Consider the following 16,618-nt stretch of genomic DNA (forward strand, 5'->3'; position numbering starts at 1 on the left):
CCTGATTCTTCTTAACCATTGGGACATCCCAAAGCAGTGTCAAACATGAGGGTTGGGAAAACATCAGAAAAAAATTCCCAAGGCTAACCATAGACAACCAGGTAACATAGAGCTCAGCCATAAACAACTGGAGCTAACCTGAAAAACAATACACCCTCAAAGAGGACCAGGTCCTCTAAACATCAGCCAGCAAAACGTTGTGGCCAAAAGAAGCATCCGCAGATGCCAACACAACCACTTTACAAAAAACTCTGTAAAAGTGTGCACCGACTACCAGGTGGCCGCCTTACAAAACCTGCGTCACTGACGCTTGAAGACGGAAAGCCCAGGAGACACTAAGCCCCCTAGCAGAGTGCGCCTAATCAGGGAAAGGAGGAACCTGACCCCTGATGCAATAGGTCTGAACCACCGTCTGTCTGATCCATCTGGAAATGGTCGCAGAAGAAGTGGACAACCCTTAGTGAGGTCCGTCCATGAGCGCAAATAGAGAGTCTGACTTCCTAAAAGACTCCGTAGATGCCAGGTACACCCTAATTGCCCGGACCACATCCAAGACATGCAAGGCAATTTCCTTCAGATGTTGAGGCCTGGGACACAGGGAAGGCAACACAATGTCTTCATTCAAATGACAGTCAGAGACCACCTTAGGAAGGATTGAGGGACAGAGGCAAAGCACCACCTTATCCTTGTAAAACACCATAAAGTGAACGACAGGATAACGCCATCGGTTCCGACATCCTGCATGCAGAGGTGATAGCCACCAAAGAAGGCCACCTTCTAGGGCAGCGTAAGCAGGGAAAGCTCCTGAATATTTTTAAAGAGAAGCTTTAGTAGAGCTGAAAGCACCACATTAGGATTCCAGGGCAGCAATGGAGCCCACACCGAAGGAACCAAATGTCTGACACTCTCAAGAAAAGATACGCACCAGGGAGTGTGTGGCTAAAGGTCGTTGGAAAAAGACCACCAAAACCAGATACCTGGCCCTTGATGGTACTCAAGGCCAATTTTTGTTTAATCTCTGTTAAAAGAAGGTTAAGATCCAATCCACCGAGAAGGAGCGAGGATGAACCCCAAGAGACTCCATCCAATGTACGCCTTCCACATACGATGGCAGATCTTCCTAGAGGCAGATTTCCTAGCTTTTAACAGCGTAGGAATCACAGATTCACACAAACCTCCACCCTTCAGTACCTGGCGTTCAAACAGCTGAGCCATTAAAACCATCGGCTGTAAAGCAGGATGGAAGATTGGTCCATGGGTCAGCCGATCCTCCCTAACAGGAAGTCCCCAAGGAGCATAGGCGACCAGCCGTACCAGATCGGCATACCAAAACTGGCGAGGCCAGTCTGGAGCCAGTAGAACGACTGTAATCCCTTCAGCCTGAATCCTGCATAGGAGTCATGGCAGAAATTAGAGAGGGCTGGAACAAATCAGTCAGCCCATCTTAGAATGCCGGCTACTTACCGAGCCGCCAGGACACTTCTTGTGCCCCCTTGGTGATTGACAGACCACGGCCATGGCATTTTCCAAATGAATTTGTACCGGACAACCCTGAACACGATTGTCCAATGAGCCAGACAAATTCTGATCGCTCCGAGTTTCAGTACACCAATCAGTAGTCTGGGCTCTGTCAGAGTCCAGACCCCATGAGCACATCTGTGCTGAGGACACCTCCCACCCCGACAGGCAGGCATCAGTGGAGACAATCGTTCAGTACAGGAGGAGAAGGATTTTCCCTGTCAAAGTGCCAGAGAGCGAAGTCACCTCTAGAGACCGCAGATCCTTGACCCATTTAACCAGAATCTCTTTAGGAGAGATCTTGTGTGGAACTGTGCAAACAGACCACCTCGAGGGTAGACACCGTCAGGCCCAGCACGTGTATGCAAGCCCGGAGGAAGACCGTCTGCTGAACAACAGAAGCTGAATTGCCTCCTGCAATGTCTGGAGTTTTTCCCTCATCTTCCTGAGATATAAACAGGCCACTTAGGAGCCGAGGAGAATGGCCCACGTCTATGACAAGGCTCCTTGCCCTTGATAGCCTGCGGGAGAAGAGTACTCTTCCCCCTGTGAGAACCTTATTGATGTCATCCAAAGCAGCTCCAAACAGGCGACCCCCTAAAAGGGGGAGATCAGAGAAGGCCTTCTTAGGAGACTAGTATGCAGACCAGCATTTCAACCAGACAATAACCCGAAGGACCACTGCTGATACAGACAGCCTAGGAATCAAAGGATCCGCATACAAAGAGGCATCACAAACGGTAGCCCCTGGACCAACCGCTCCGCAAGCTCCGCAAAGACAGGGGAAGCTATTCTCAATCCAGGTCCCGGCATAAAAGCTTAGCCCACTCGGTCAGAGTTTGCGACACCAGGACAATAGTAATTACCAGCCTAATTTCCAAACCAGCCACAGCGCACATATGGCGGGCCAGAGCATTTGCCCTCTTATTAGCTGGACCTGTAGAGGTCGGGGACTCCTCAACCGAGATGAAGGTAACTCAATTTGACCTGGAAACCGGCGAGTCCACTAAAGGTGGGACTGTCCACCTTTTATGCAGTAAATCCTCATAAGGATACTGCAAGTAAAAAATGCCTAGCAACCACTGCGTTTTGGACAACGCCACTGTTTTGTGACAATGATGTCAAGGTAAGCGGAAAGAGGAACACCCTCGCCGCTTTGGAGGGCCTGTGGGTGCCAAAAGGAACCGGTGCCTCGGACACGGCATCAGCCGCAACCTCCGTTTGTAAAGTTTCACGCACTGACATAAAGAGTGTATCCACCAGCGCCTATTTAAGCGCGACTAGAGGAGAAGAGGAATCATCCTCACTATCTGAGCACGCCAGATAGTGGACGCAGACCCAGTAGTGTCGCTATATACTGAGCTCAACCCGAAAACATAACAATCAGGGGAGGCTGCCGACTGTGATCCCGCAAAGGGGACGCTGGCCAAGGATCCACCTATTGGACCCCGCAAAAAACAAGGGGGTCGCCCTCCATAGAGGACATAATAGTACATAGCCCCCCTTCATAGGGGGGCCGTCCGCCGTGATGCGGACACACAGGCAGGGAACCCTCGCTAAAACAAGACAGGTGCCCCACACAATAATGGCAGCAAGACTGTCAATAATAAAGCACCCCCACGGTGCCACCCGGTACAAGGGAGGTGCCAAGTTGACCATATGGCCAAGCAGGCCACAAGCCGTAGCATAAATGTTTGTGGGGATACAGCCGCAATTGTATGGATCCTCAGCCTGGCAGAGATGCCCAAAGGAAGAGTGTGAGCTTCAGCTACATGCACTGGGGCTGCCCCCTAATGGCGGCCCCCGACGCGTGGCCTAGTAGGTCCGCGGCCTAAATTTTTGAGGGCACCATGACGCGATCCCCAGCAAAGCCGACCACCCAGGGCAGTGGAGGGGTAGGCGGATGCCCAAACGGGAGGCAGTGGCTTCAGCCATCCTCACAGGGGCTGCCTCACATAGGTTCAAATGAGTAGCCGCAAAGCCGCAGCCTAAATTTTTGGCCGGATCAAGCCATGTGAGGCACGTATCCGCAAATGGTAAAAACATCCGCTCTCGCAGTCCAACAACCGCCGCAGGGAGCCCAGAGGACATCCCTGCCCTAGTCACCAACCCCCAGGTGGCAGGTAACCCTGCTTAAACCCCGCCCCCGTTGCACACCCAGGATAAAACGGTCAGCAACAAATACAACCAACCCCCCTTAAGAGCATGTTGCAAAGCCAGCTCATCACCTCACCAGAGGGGGGTGGGCGAAAAACTCACAGTGGCCGAACTTTTTGAGAGGCTGGGGGGTACCCGGGGGTCTGACCATCCCAGGGAGGGGCCCATGTCCACCCCAAAGCCAACCAGGGGTAGTGGGAGGACAGCTACTTACCCCACCAGGAACAGGACACTGCTCAATCGTAATGGGGGTGCTGTGGAGCAGGAGGAAATGCTGTGACTCAGGCCGAAGCCAGTTCATATGTGTCCTCACGAGATGTTTAACTCGCAGGCCAGCCCCAATCCAGTGGAGCTATGTCGCGTCCGACCTAGCGCGGAGCTGCATTTCCGCTCACTGGCCAGACTGGGGGGACCCTAAGGATCTAATATCCAGGTAATTATGAGACTGTTTAAAGCAGGGGGCTTAACCTTTTGAAGAGAGAGGGCCACTAAGTGATTTGGTAAACTGTCACAGGGCCACAATGAACTACAGAGTTTTACTCCCCCCCCCATCCCCCCCCCACACCTCAAATGAAAATGAGCCCTAATGTCCTGATCCCCTATAAGGCTGCTTTCACACTGATGTGCTGCGGTTTATCCCCACCGCAGGTGCAGCGCACTGCACCTGTGGTTTTCCTATGATTTAGCTAAACTAAGCCATAAACTTCAATTACAGCTTGTGTGTGTGGTGCACTTTCTGAAAGCGCACCTAAACTCCTGCATTCAGGAGTTTTGGTGCACTTTCAGAAAGGGCACCAAACCCGCAGGATGTAATCCAAGTCTAGAGCTCAGTGCAGCTAACCCGCAGGAAAGCCTTAGATGCACTGCACTTGTGGATCAGTGTGAATGCAGCCTAATAACCCTTTTTTTATAAGTTCGAATTTGCCCATTGCAAAAATGCATTGTATGTGATGTTTAAAATGGACCTTTTCCTTTTCAAAACATCTGCTAGCATTGCTCTCCAAGCTGCTAGAAAGGTCCCAGGTGAAGTGCATTTGGTATCACTCCACCTGGGACAGGAGGCGGCGCTACAGAGGAAGCATTGGCTTATGTGGCTCCTGGTAACTTAGCGGCCACCTACTCCCTCTGCTGCCAGTGCCAGCTTCATGCACTCTGATACTCTGGGATGGCAGGTCAGTAACCTGTTAACTGCGATCTGGGCTTGCGACCCACCATCCCAAAGCATGGGCATGCCCCTCCCTAGATCAAGGTCAGGAGCCACATCAGAGGGCCAGTAGGCCATGCGTTGAGCACCCCTGGTTTTGTGTCTTACTTATGATGTGAATGTCTCGTTTTTACAGCAAGGGTACAGGGTGTGAAAAATCCTAGATTTGTACAGCAAGAAGAGGTGATAAGAGGAACATTTCCTGGAACGGCTAAGCTTTCATATGAGGAGGGCCAGCTGTACACAGAGAAATCTCACATTACGATATGGATCTGCTGGGTTTTTGTCTTACAACATGTATCTAAATAATGGAATGCACTTCACTAAGAACGAAGAGGTGATTTATCCATTAGAACAGTCCTGGGAAGCTTAGCCTATTTATGGTGACTACATCCTCGGGTTGTGGGAAACATCATGCAGTAAGAAATAAGTAATGAAGATGACAGAGTGCTATAAAGAAGGTGGTGGACTGCCCTGAAGCAGAATGGTACAGATTAAATTAATATTTAAAGTGAGAAAAAATCTTTAAATCTTTACTTGTGGGCAAGGTTATGGGACTTTGACACCATTCCATTTACCATGTCTCCTTCATTCATCATCCATTAAAATTCAGTGGCGCACAATCTTTTTTAAATTGGGATCCCAGCTAATAATGTGTTACTCCTGTGGTATTTAATCTAAAGGCAGTGTATTCCTGCTTATGTAATACGCTAAAAGTCTATATGTAGCTTAAGAATGCATAAGACTAATAAAAGTACACCCATTCTACAAGCTTTATATGTGAAAATTGAATACTGTTACACATAAGTTATGTGCTTTAAATCATGACTTTGCGATTAAATGACCATTATGCAGGGTGAACTGATTATCAAAGTGGATATTCCACACAACTTGCTTTTTCTGTGTGGGAGTATTTTCTGGATCTACCTTCTATAAACAGTTTCAGACTACATAGAAAAAGATTACTTTCAGATTCCATATTTTTCTTTAATTTCTCATGAGACATTAAAGGACAAAAAAAAACAAAAACACCTTACTGAGGGCTGACAACTGTCCCAACAAAACCCGGGTGTAATGGTTGTGAGCATCGGGCACATGAAAAGCTGTATGCAGCATCCATTTTGTTCATGTCTCAGCTCATGCCAGCCATTTTCTCAGAAGAGGCATAGCCACAGTGACCTTGCCCCCTCCATTCTCCTTCAGTTCATGGAATACACAAACTGTTAACTGATGCCAGGTCTCTTCTATCAGCCCATTATTTGGACACAGACAAATCCATTAACCAATACACACTCCAGTCTAGAAACCCCCAAAAAAATGGCACATTCGCAGGCATGAGCAACCCAGAAATAAAAACAGATACTTGATCATAAATTCCTTAGCTGGAGTCTATAGAATAAATATATCTCGCTTTATAAACTATATAATCCCATTCTATTTCATATCTCATGAACTAATAACAGCACAGCCATAATGAGGACAAATTTATTTTCCTCAGATAATTTGTAAAGTTTCAAGTTGGTGTATCTAGATTTTGCAAAGGCATTTGATACAGTTTCCCACAAACGTTTACTGTACAAACTAAGGTATGTAGGTATGGACCATAGGGTACCTGGATTAAAAGCTGGCTTCAGGGGCGAGTCCAAAGGGTGGTGATAAATGGGGAGAACTCGAAATGGTCTAGTGTGGAAAGTGGGGTCCCCTAAGGATCTGTCCAGGGACCAATCCTATTTTATTCATAAACAACCTAGAGGATAGGATAAACAGCCCAATCTCCGTATTTGTGGACGATACTAAATGAGGCAGGGCAATAACTTCTATGCAGGATGTGTAAACCTTACAAGAAGACCTGAATTAAATAATGGGGTGGGCATCTACATGGCAAATAAGGTTTATTGTTGGAAAATGTAAGGTAATGCATTTGGGTGCCAGAAATACAAACGCAATTTACTCACTAGGGGGAGAGCCTTTGGGGGAATCTAAGATGGAAAAGGACCTGGGGGTCCTAGTAGATGACAAGCTCAGCAATGGCATGCAATGCCAAGCTGCTGTAAGCAAAGCCAACAGAATACCGGAATGCATAAAAAAGGGGATTCACTCCAGAGATAAAAAGCTAATTCTCCCACTCTACAAGACTGGTCAGGCCGCATCTCGAGTATGCAGTCCAGTTCTAGGCACCAGTCCTCAGGAAGTATGTGTTGGAACTGGAGAGAGTCCAGAGAAGGGCAACAAAGCTAATAAAGGGAATGGAGGACTTCAGCTAGGAGGAAAGACTACAAGCATTAAAAACGTATTCTCTCTGGAGAGGAGACGCTTGAGAGGTGAGGATGTGGAATTCTCTTCCACAAGCAGTGGTATCCGCAGGCAGCATCGATAGTTTCAAAAAACTATTAGATAGGCACCTTAACGACCACAACATACAGGAGTATACAATGTACTTTTGACACAAACAATTATACACACACTCATCATAGGTTGAACTGGATGGACTGGTGTCTTTTTTCAACCTCACTAACTATGTAACTATAAGTCCAAACACCCCTATGTCAGACCATATGGGGAACCAATGGAACCCCTTAACCTCCTAGGTAAAGTAGATATCTGAAACCTGTCATTTATATTCATTCCGAAGCAAATTTCATGCTGGACAATAATATGCATGTTAGCAGACTGTACACCTGTAGGTATTCAGAGAAATAGTACCTATAGAAAACTGTATCTGGGACTTGGTCATAAACGTGGTGACATCCCAGCAACCAGTCCTTAGAACACCGCCTATCGCTCGGTTCCGACAGCTCCATGAGCAAAGAGCTGCTGACTGTCAGTCAGCAGCACTCTGCTCTGCCTCCTTCTCACTCATTGGAGTGCTGAGCTGTGGAGGGGCGGGAAGCAGCCGGCTCAGGCTCTCAGCGGCTCACAGAGTCTAAGCCCAGTGTTATTCCAGGCACCTGGCGGATTGCGACTCTGTGGTCGTAATGACGCGGTGCATGGACAGACATCTGTGACGTCAGCAGAGAGCAGACTTCAGCCTGCTCTCTGCTAAAAATGGGTCACAGGAGTGCAGAATAAACGGCACTCTTGTGATCCATAGGAGATGTACAGCCAAATGAGCTATGACTGTACATTTCCATTTAAATCATCTGAGATCCAATGCACCATCTTGCTTGACTGATTGGACTCTGCTAAACAAGGACATTGTTAGATATTCTCACCCTCAACTCCTTTTTATTTCTATGTTGCCTTGTTGTCTCTGTTCTTTATTTTTTTTGTAAACATTTTATTTGCACCATTGTTTACCTTTTCATTAATAAAACTATAGTTTGAAAAGTGTTAACGCTGTCTCTAGTTTCCTAACGCAAATTTTAAGAATCCTCGTCTCTTAAAGAGCACTACTAATTGATACATTTCTGCATCTACCTGTTTGTGGTGACTGCGTTTACAGATGTTTATTTTAAAATACTAATTTTTATTGCTAATCTGGTGGAATTAGAAGATCAAATTTAAAACAGCACTAGCAAATCTATAGTGACGACAGTAAAAATATGATGAACAAACAGGTCAATATATAAATAATTAAAAATATATTAATACAAATGTCCTTTAAAAATGCATGAAATCCAAAAAAGGTGCTCGGGTGCAGATAATCTATTCGAAAAGTGCTCAAGGTGACTGGCAAACCCTCTTGGTTCCCTACTCACCACAATGATAATTCTCAATCACTTTAAAAATCAATCAGGATGCTGCACTCAGCCTCTTTCTATGGATAACTCAAGACGGCAGTGTCTCCCGTGGGATAGATCCAAAACTCCTCCGTGGACCCCAAATAGGAAACAAAAAGGACTGCATATAGTGTAGTATGTTCATACACGTTTATTGCCCCAATAAAGTAAGAGCCATACTCACAAACAGAAGAAAAAATATCGCAATGTATAGTGACAGATGGTGGTGGACGCTGCTGATAGCGTGCGTTCCACTGCGGATCCAGGAAGTAAACCGTAAGTGACGATGCATCCAAGCCGTACCGGAAGTGCGTCAACGCGTTTCGCCCGCCTATTGGGCGTTTTCAAAGACTTTTTGAAAAAAAATCAGATCCTGATTGATTTTTCAAGCGATTGAGATTTATCATTGTGGTGAGTAGGGAACCAAGAGGGTTTGCCAGTCACCTTGAGCACTTTTCGAATAGATTATCTGCACCCGAGCACCTTTTTTGGATTTCATGCATTTTTTAAAGGACTTTTGTATTAATATATTTTTAATTATTTATATATTGACCTGTTTGTTCATCATATTTTTACTGTCGTCACTATAGATTTGCTAGCGCTGTTTTAAATTTGATCTTCTATTTTTATCTAAGATTTACTTAGAGACACAGCAGCTGCGTACATTCTATATTTATTTTTATAGGCATTTTTTCACTTCACATTTTAAGCGTGGTTTTAATTTAATATTCACAATCTGGTGGAATTGTCCTGCTTTTCGGTAATGCAGGTGGTGGCAGTTTAAAGGGTTAATTGCTTAGTTATCATAACCCAGTGACAATCGCTCTCAAGTTGCTGGCACCTAGATTTCTGGTCCCGTGAGCGAGAGCGATGTGAATTTGCCCAGTCATTTGTCACGAGTTGGTGAAAAGGGCAGTGGTCTAATATCGCGTTCCTCACACTGACATTCCCAATATGGGGCAAAAGTCTACACTTTACCTTACTTCTATCAAAACAGTATGATTCACCAAGTTCAGGCAGTGTTGGGCAAAAAGTGGGAGGCATGCCTAGACCTAGATATAAATAATGAGTTTCAGAAAGTTGGTATTTGCAGATGTTTGTTGGGGTGCCTGCAGTGGATTATGGGGGGGGGGGGGCAGGGATGCACTGACAATGCAGAAGCAATCTTCTAACACTCGCCAGAAAGATTCTTACTTTTTGCACATAAAATATTCAAGTATTTTTAGCCTCCACATGTTGATCAGCAGCATACCCCAGAAATCTACAGCATATCACACAGTTGGAAAGATGCTCTAAAAGTATATAGGACATTTTAACAGTAGGGAAGAAAGAGTGCGCTACAGCAGATTATAGGCATTCTCAAAACTGGGAGTGAATTTAATGCTTGTAATTTCCCTAAATTATAATATGCGTCATAGCAGCAGATGGCATTTTTTTTTTTTTTAAATCACAAATGCACACAACGTTAATATAATCTGAAAATACTATTACTATTCGTATTTAATACATTGGCAGCTATTGGGATAGCCATCACTAACAAAGCAGAATATTTGTGTATATTATCCACAATCTTTAAAGCGGGTATATTATTTCCTCCCTGATGTTCCTCAGTAGGAATCATCAAGGATTCAAAAACTTTCCAAGCTTTGGAATGCCCAGTGTTAAAATATTAGTCAAGCCATTTTTTTTTTTTTTTAAGAAAGAGTGGGGAAAATAATAACTATCAGGATTTATTGCCATCTGGGGCTCCATTAGAGAGTTTCCACCTTATGGTGACAACAGTTTCTCCAGACAGGAAACAAGAAATAAAAGTTCTACGTTTCCTATACTTTGCTAAACATAAGGCATTTCTGTCTATATTTCTGTCTGTGCTGCAGTTGGAGATTTTTCCTCACTTTCTGAGAACATGGTTGTCACTGGGACAGCAAGTCAGGGAAAATCTCTGTAATGGAACCCAGAATAGCAGTAAAATCCAGACAAGGGGTTGAATCCTTTTTTACTCTACTTCTAGAAAAATAGTTTTAGCTGCACATAAAACTTTAATCTTTCACAAGCCACCGTGTATTTTGGGCTTCCATGTTACATATATAGTTACATAGTTAGTCAGGTTGGTCAAGTCCATCTGGCTAAACCAAAAAAAAAAAAACAGTAAAGAAGACAACCATACAATCCTATATACACAATCCTATACCCGCAGTTGATCCAGAGGAAGGCGAAAAACTCCAGCAAAGCATGATCCAATTTGCTACAGCAGGGGAAAAATTCCTTCCTGATCCACTGAGAGGCAGAGTTGTGCTATTTCTAGTGCTATTTTCTTAAGGCCTAGCCCACCAACTTTCTGAAAACTTCTGAGGTGGGGCTCTATCAGGAATGGTGGGATTAGGGGGAGGCTGTAATGTGTATTGTACATCATGATTTCACTTCTTTCTCAGATTTGGCTGACTAAACGGTTTTACTTTTCAGGCAAACTGCCCTTACTCACTAGCAGTATAAACGTCTGTAAAAATATAGATGATTTGTCAATACCGATCAGTAAAAAACTAGGAAGACTATCAAGTCTTCCCTGTCCTAATATATTGGCATAAAGATTTGCTGAACTGTAAATAGCAGTATGTAGTGGAAGGTGCAAGGGTCCTATCTCTTCACATAATCAATGTACATTTTAGCTTCTTTACTTTGGAAAAACAAGGTCCATTTAAGGAACTTTTTGAACAGCAATCTATTGGATGAAATATAAAGGACTAAAGGAAAGGAGACACACAGTATCTTGGTGGTTAAGGTCCTTGGTTTTGATCCTGTCCCGATTGCTTTCTGTATGTAGTTTGCATGTTCTCTGTGCTCTAGGTACATCGGCTTCTTCCCACACTCCAAAAACTCACAGGTAGGTTAAGTGGTTCCTTTCAAAATTGGCCCTAGTATGTGAGCGCATATATGTTGGCATTTGAGATAGGGACATGAGCTTGTTAGTTCTTTGAGGACAGGGACTGATTTGAATGTACAGTATGTAAAGCACTGGGTAAATTATTGCTGCTATATAAATGCTTTGCATCCACTGAGAAAAATGCAACATGCTGGGCAATGACACCCATGCAGAGCAAGCGATCCCTTGTGTGTACTCTGCAAAAGGGCAGCTGCTTGGCATGGGACCCGGAAGAGAGCTGTGATCACTGCAGTAGCAGTGACTATCCACTTCCAGGTGGATCCCACAAGGATGGCATATGCATACTTTCATAGGTTCAAGCTGGACCAATGTAAATACGCAATAAAAAGTCATACCTGGATTTCAATTTTAACTGCTCGGTTCATGTAGGGGATGATAGCAAAAAGGTAATATACACCCTCCTTCGCTGTCTGTTCCGGAAGGTGGGCAGGCCCTCTGCATCCTACTGTACAATGCAGAACAGCTGGTCCTGCATTGTAAGGAATTTATGTCAGGGAGCTGTTATCCGTCAGACAGCAAAAGGAAGAAGCTCCAGGGGACCAGTTTCAGGAAGAGGAAGCTGCCTGTAGGAGCGAGGAAAAGGGAATCTATATCACCTTTTTAATCATCCCCTAGGAACTAGAAACAGTTAACCCTTGCAGTGGGGAGAGGAACTTAAGGGTAAATGTTTTTCATCCCAAGAGTTTCATTTTAAAAGAACCGTATACTCCTAAAAATGCATACAAGCATGCTGGAGAGCAAAACAAACATGCATTATATATGTGTTAAAATTTTCTATGTAACTCACCATTGAGCCCATTGAAGAACACAGTGAGTCTTCCACACCTTCGGGTTACACTGCTGCCTATAGGAGAAGTGGACATTGACAAACAAAAAACTATAGGCCAGCCGAAGATAAACCCTCCTACTACCAGCATGTCTCATTTTTGTAGCAAAGCAGTATTGAGAGCATGATCATAAACACAGTGGGACCTGTGCCCCCCAATAGTCTCCAAGAAAGCAATTTAAGCTTTTACAAAAATCTTATTTTCTTTCTCATCCATTAAAAGACACAGGAAGGTTTTAAGCTTGGGGACATACAAAAACAGTCCAACTGAGGAAAGGGTCACACAACAAACAAACAAAAACTAAAACACCCAAGAAAAGCAAAAGAGAACTTGGGACTGTGTGCTGATCAATGGGCTGCCAAACATCCCCGTTATAACTTAGAGAACAAGTGAACACAAGACTATTTGGCAGTCTTGCAAATCCAAAAAACAGGTGTCTGATGCCAAAGTAGCCCAAAAAGCAATCGCAAAGCTAGTAGAGTGTGCTGTGGCAGGAAAGGGTGCAACCAGATCCTTGGGAGCATAGGCTTTGATGATGGTCTTGCAGAAGTCTTAACAGGTCGATTTACAACATCTTGCAAAGCAAAAAAGCAAGGAGTTTTGAGAAAGGAAATGCATAGATCAGGATACACTGATCTCATGGAGCCACCAGAGTGTTCACTGCTTACAATAGAAGGTCCTTGTACCTGGAGACAAACTTGTCCAGTTTATTGTTGAACCTGGAGGCCAGAAGGTCCACATCCAACATCCCCCACCTGCACGTATGGCCCTCGAACACTTTAGGGCGAAGGGACCTGTCATCTGGGTTTTGTAACACCTCTGGATAAACGGAAAAGTCCCCTGGGTCCAGGTGCAGCTAGTTGAAGACATCTGCCTGCTGTCACATCTGGAATGTACACAGCTGACAAGGCTGGGAGGTTAAGTTCTGCCCAGGACAGGATGCACTCTACATCTCTTTCCATGGCAAGATTGTGAGCTACTCAGTCTTGACTGATTAATGCCCCTGTGCCAATACCCAAGGTACAGATAAAAGGTCAAACAGCAGGGCCACAACCTGGTACTGCAATGGCCCCACAGCAAACAGGTAAGCATTACTTATGTCTACAGAAGCCAGAAGGTCTCCTTACTAAAGGTATTTGGTAAATTCCATGTGAAATGTCCAGATCCCAATGAAGAGGTTTTAAGCTTTGAGATCCAGAATGTGGAGAATGCCCCCTTTAGGCTTAGAAATATTGTGTCATAGGAACCGGAGTCATGACACATTAATCAGGAAGACCTGAGAGGAATCAATGGAGAACTGCTAATTTGTGCAGTGGCACAGGAAGTTTGCAGATGAGACCCTGAGGAGGGGGCAGCGATACTTGGGTGCAGGAGCCTGCGGATCCCACATCCTGCACCCACGTATTGGACACACAAGCTGTCCAAGCTTCCACAAGGGTTAGAAAACATCCCCCACTCAGAAAAGTGCATGCAGGGGAAAGTTTGTCTGAGGATTTGGCAGACAATGAGTGCTAGATCTTGTGAATGGATAGGGAGCTAAGCTTGGAGAGTTCACACGAATAGGTCAAGGGATTGTAGAAATGAAAGGAGTGTTTTTTAACATTCAAAGAGGTAGAAGACTTCGCAGTCTGTTCCTTCAGGAACCTCCAATGAGGAATATGGGTTCTCTTTCCACTGGTAGCATCCCTGATGATGTTAGGCGCTAGTCTAAAGAAACGTTGTCCCTCAAAGGTCATGTATATAAAATGCTTTTTACACAAGGGTTCTGCTGTCCAGCACTTTAGCCAAAGTGCCTTAAACAAATATATTGACATGAAAAAAGAGAGGAGATGGAAGGCTTCCAGCAAACCATCACAGTTAAAATGTATTGCTATAGTCATCTGCTCAATGCCCTTCTCTAAATGAGGGATCAACAGCACCAGGCATCATGTGATTTGACAAAGTACAGTAACAGCATTTGACAAAGTACAGAAACAGCCAAAATCATGATAAAAACCACCAGTAAAAACAGAGCTGTAAAAGGTGCTTCCAAACACCTATTGTGTAAAGGAGAAATACTCTCAGGCTGACAGTAAGAATAGACCACTTTTGTACAAAATTCTCACCAAACCAACACAAGGCTAAGTGCTTATGGAAAGCAAAATGCCTTGGATGCCTCCAAACTCCATAAAGAAATGACTAGAAATGTGGGTGTAAAGGGAAAGTCTTTGTAACCTTTGAAACTTTTTGACCCAATGAGGGAAACAGCATTGGTGGAAGCATAGAGTGCACCTGTAGCTAAAAAGGACTGGAAGGATGAGATAGACTCAAAGAGCAAAGGACAACATGACTCCAGGCTGCAAACCCCCACCCCCAGTGTGTAGAATCAGACGTGTTTTAACCATGTGGTGTAAAGGCAACATAGGTCCAAGGGAATACACATGAAACCTGGATGGTAAAAAGCAGATGAGGGTCAGATAGTTGTAGGTGACCAAAGTCACCTTCTGGGCAGTAGGAATGGATCAAAGTTCCACATGGCTCTTGCAAGGAGCCTCAGTGGGAGAGATGCTTCTTTGTCGCTGTATGGCAGGAAAAAGCACAGAGAGGGCGCGCAAAACACTCTTACCAGTAGTTGAAGTCAGCGCTCAGTTCCACAGCATTAACCTCATTTGCCGTAAAACTGGCAGGAATGAGGAACAATGGCACTCGGTATCCTATGTAAATGAGGTAGCTCCTGCTTAAAGGGAAAAAAAAAATCTAAAATTTACAAATAAAGCAAAAAAGCTACCAAAAATGTTAGTCTTTAAAACCGCAGATCTGAAGAAAAGGTATCCATCCTCTTAGGGCACAAACAAAAATCGGAGGCATGCTGGTACTTTTCTTTTTCTTTTGGGGGTGGGGGGTGGTTGGAGTGTATCCTGGGCTGGTCTATAGTTTTAGTGTTCATCAGTGTCCAATCCTTCTGTATATGGCAGTATAACCCAAAGGTTAAAGATTTCCTGTGCCCTTCAATGAACGAGAAAGCAAAACATTTTGTATAAATGATTGTTTTTGCACAGCCAGGCATTGAGTGACACTGTTGAATGTTAGCCCATCTACCACAGGTTTTTATTGATAAGAAAGCTAGATAAAACACTGCACATTGTACCAAAGCCCTTGTGTTCCTAATTACAGATCACAGGCAAATCTAGTGACAAAATTGCCTCCTGGGGAATTCAGGGTTTAGATGTGCCAGACTAATGTCCTATCTATTATTGGATGCTTGAAAATCATCAAATCCAAAATGTTACCGATAGCTGCAAGTCATTTTTGTTATCTACTACTTGTATACTTTACCCAGTATTCATTGTCTATATAAAATGCATCTATTTTAAAACATAATAAATTGTGCAAATGACAATGCAAAGGTAGTTTTCCACTGAAAGAGAGGCAACGACTGATCCTGTTTCAGAATAATCACTTTATATTATAAAACACTCTCTACTGCAGTCACAATTCCACAGCCACAAAGAAAACCAAATGCAATAAATGGTCTCTGTAGCCATTAGATAGCTTGGACTGTTGCTAACTAGTTGGTTGATGTGTCTCACAATCCAGGTGGAAATGCTCAATACATACACAGCAACTTGTGTGTTTTACATTGGCAATCCCAAACTCTCCAGAAAGCTGAACTCCAGTGAAAATTTAAACACTTCCATTTCTGGCACTCCGCTCCTACATGTAAAAATCATCATTTTTTTTGTTGGAAAATAACTCAGAACCCCCAAACATTATATATATATATATATATATATATATATATATATATTTTTTTTTTTTTTTATCAGAGACCCTAGGGAATAAAATGGCGGTTATTGCAACTTTTTATGTCACACGGTATTTGCGCAGACATTTTTCAAACATGTTTTTTTTTTGAAAGAAAAACAGTTTTATGAATTAAAAAAAAAAAAACACTAAAGTTAGCCTATTTTTTTTGTATAATGGGAAAGATGATGTTATACCGAGTAAATAGATACTTAACATGTCATGCTTTATAATTGCACACACCTAAGGAATGACGCCAAATTTCGGCACTTAAAAATCTCCACTGGTAACCCTTAAACATTTTTTACAGGTTACCAGTTTAGAGTTACAGAGGTGGTTTTGCAGTCGTCGCTCTCGCTATATGGATTGAACGCTGTTTACATATGTGGCCACGGTGTTATGCATGCGTTCGCTTCTGCGTACGAATACACGGGCCAGGGGCACTTTAAATTTTTTTTTGTTCATGTTA

General features: G+C 43.9%; 1 protein-coding gene across 1 annotated transcript in view; it reads right to left on the bottom strand.

The window, feature by feature from the left end:
* Nucleotides 1-16,618, bottom strand: part of KIAA1671 — a 297,686-nt gene that overhangs the window by 22,017 nt on the left and 259,051 nt on the right. The window contains exon 7 of the mRNA XM_082258243.1: nt 12,327-12,383. Coding sequence (XP_082114369.1) covers nt 12,327-12,383 — 57 coding nt within the window. The remainder of the gene's footprint in view (nt 1-12,326; nt 12,384-16,618) is intronic.

Source organism: Pelophylax lessonae (genome assembly GCF_965119305.1).
Source record: "Pelophylax lessonae genome assembly, chromosome: 1".
Classification (NCBI taxonomy): domain Eukaryota; kingdom Metazoa; phylum Chordata; class Amphibia; order Anura; family Ranidae; genus Pelophylax; species Pelophylax lessonae.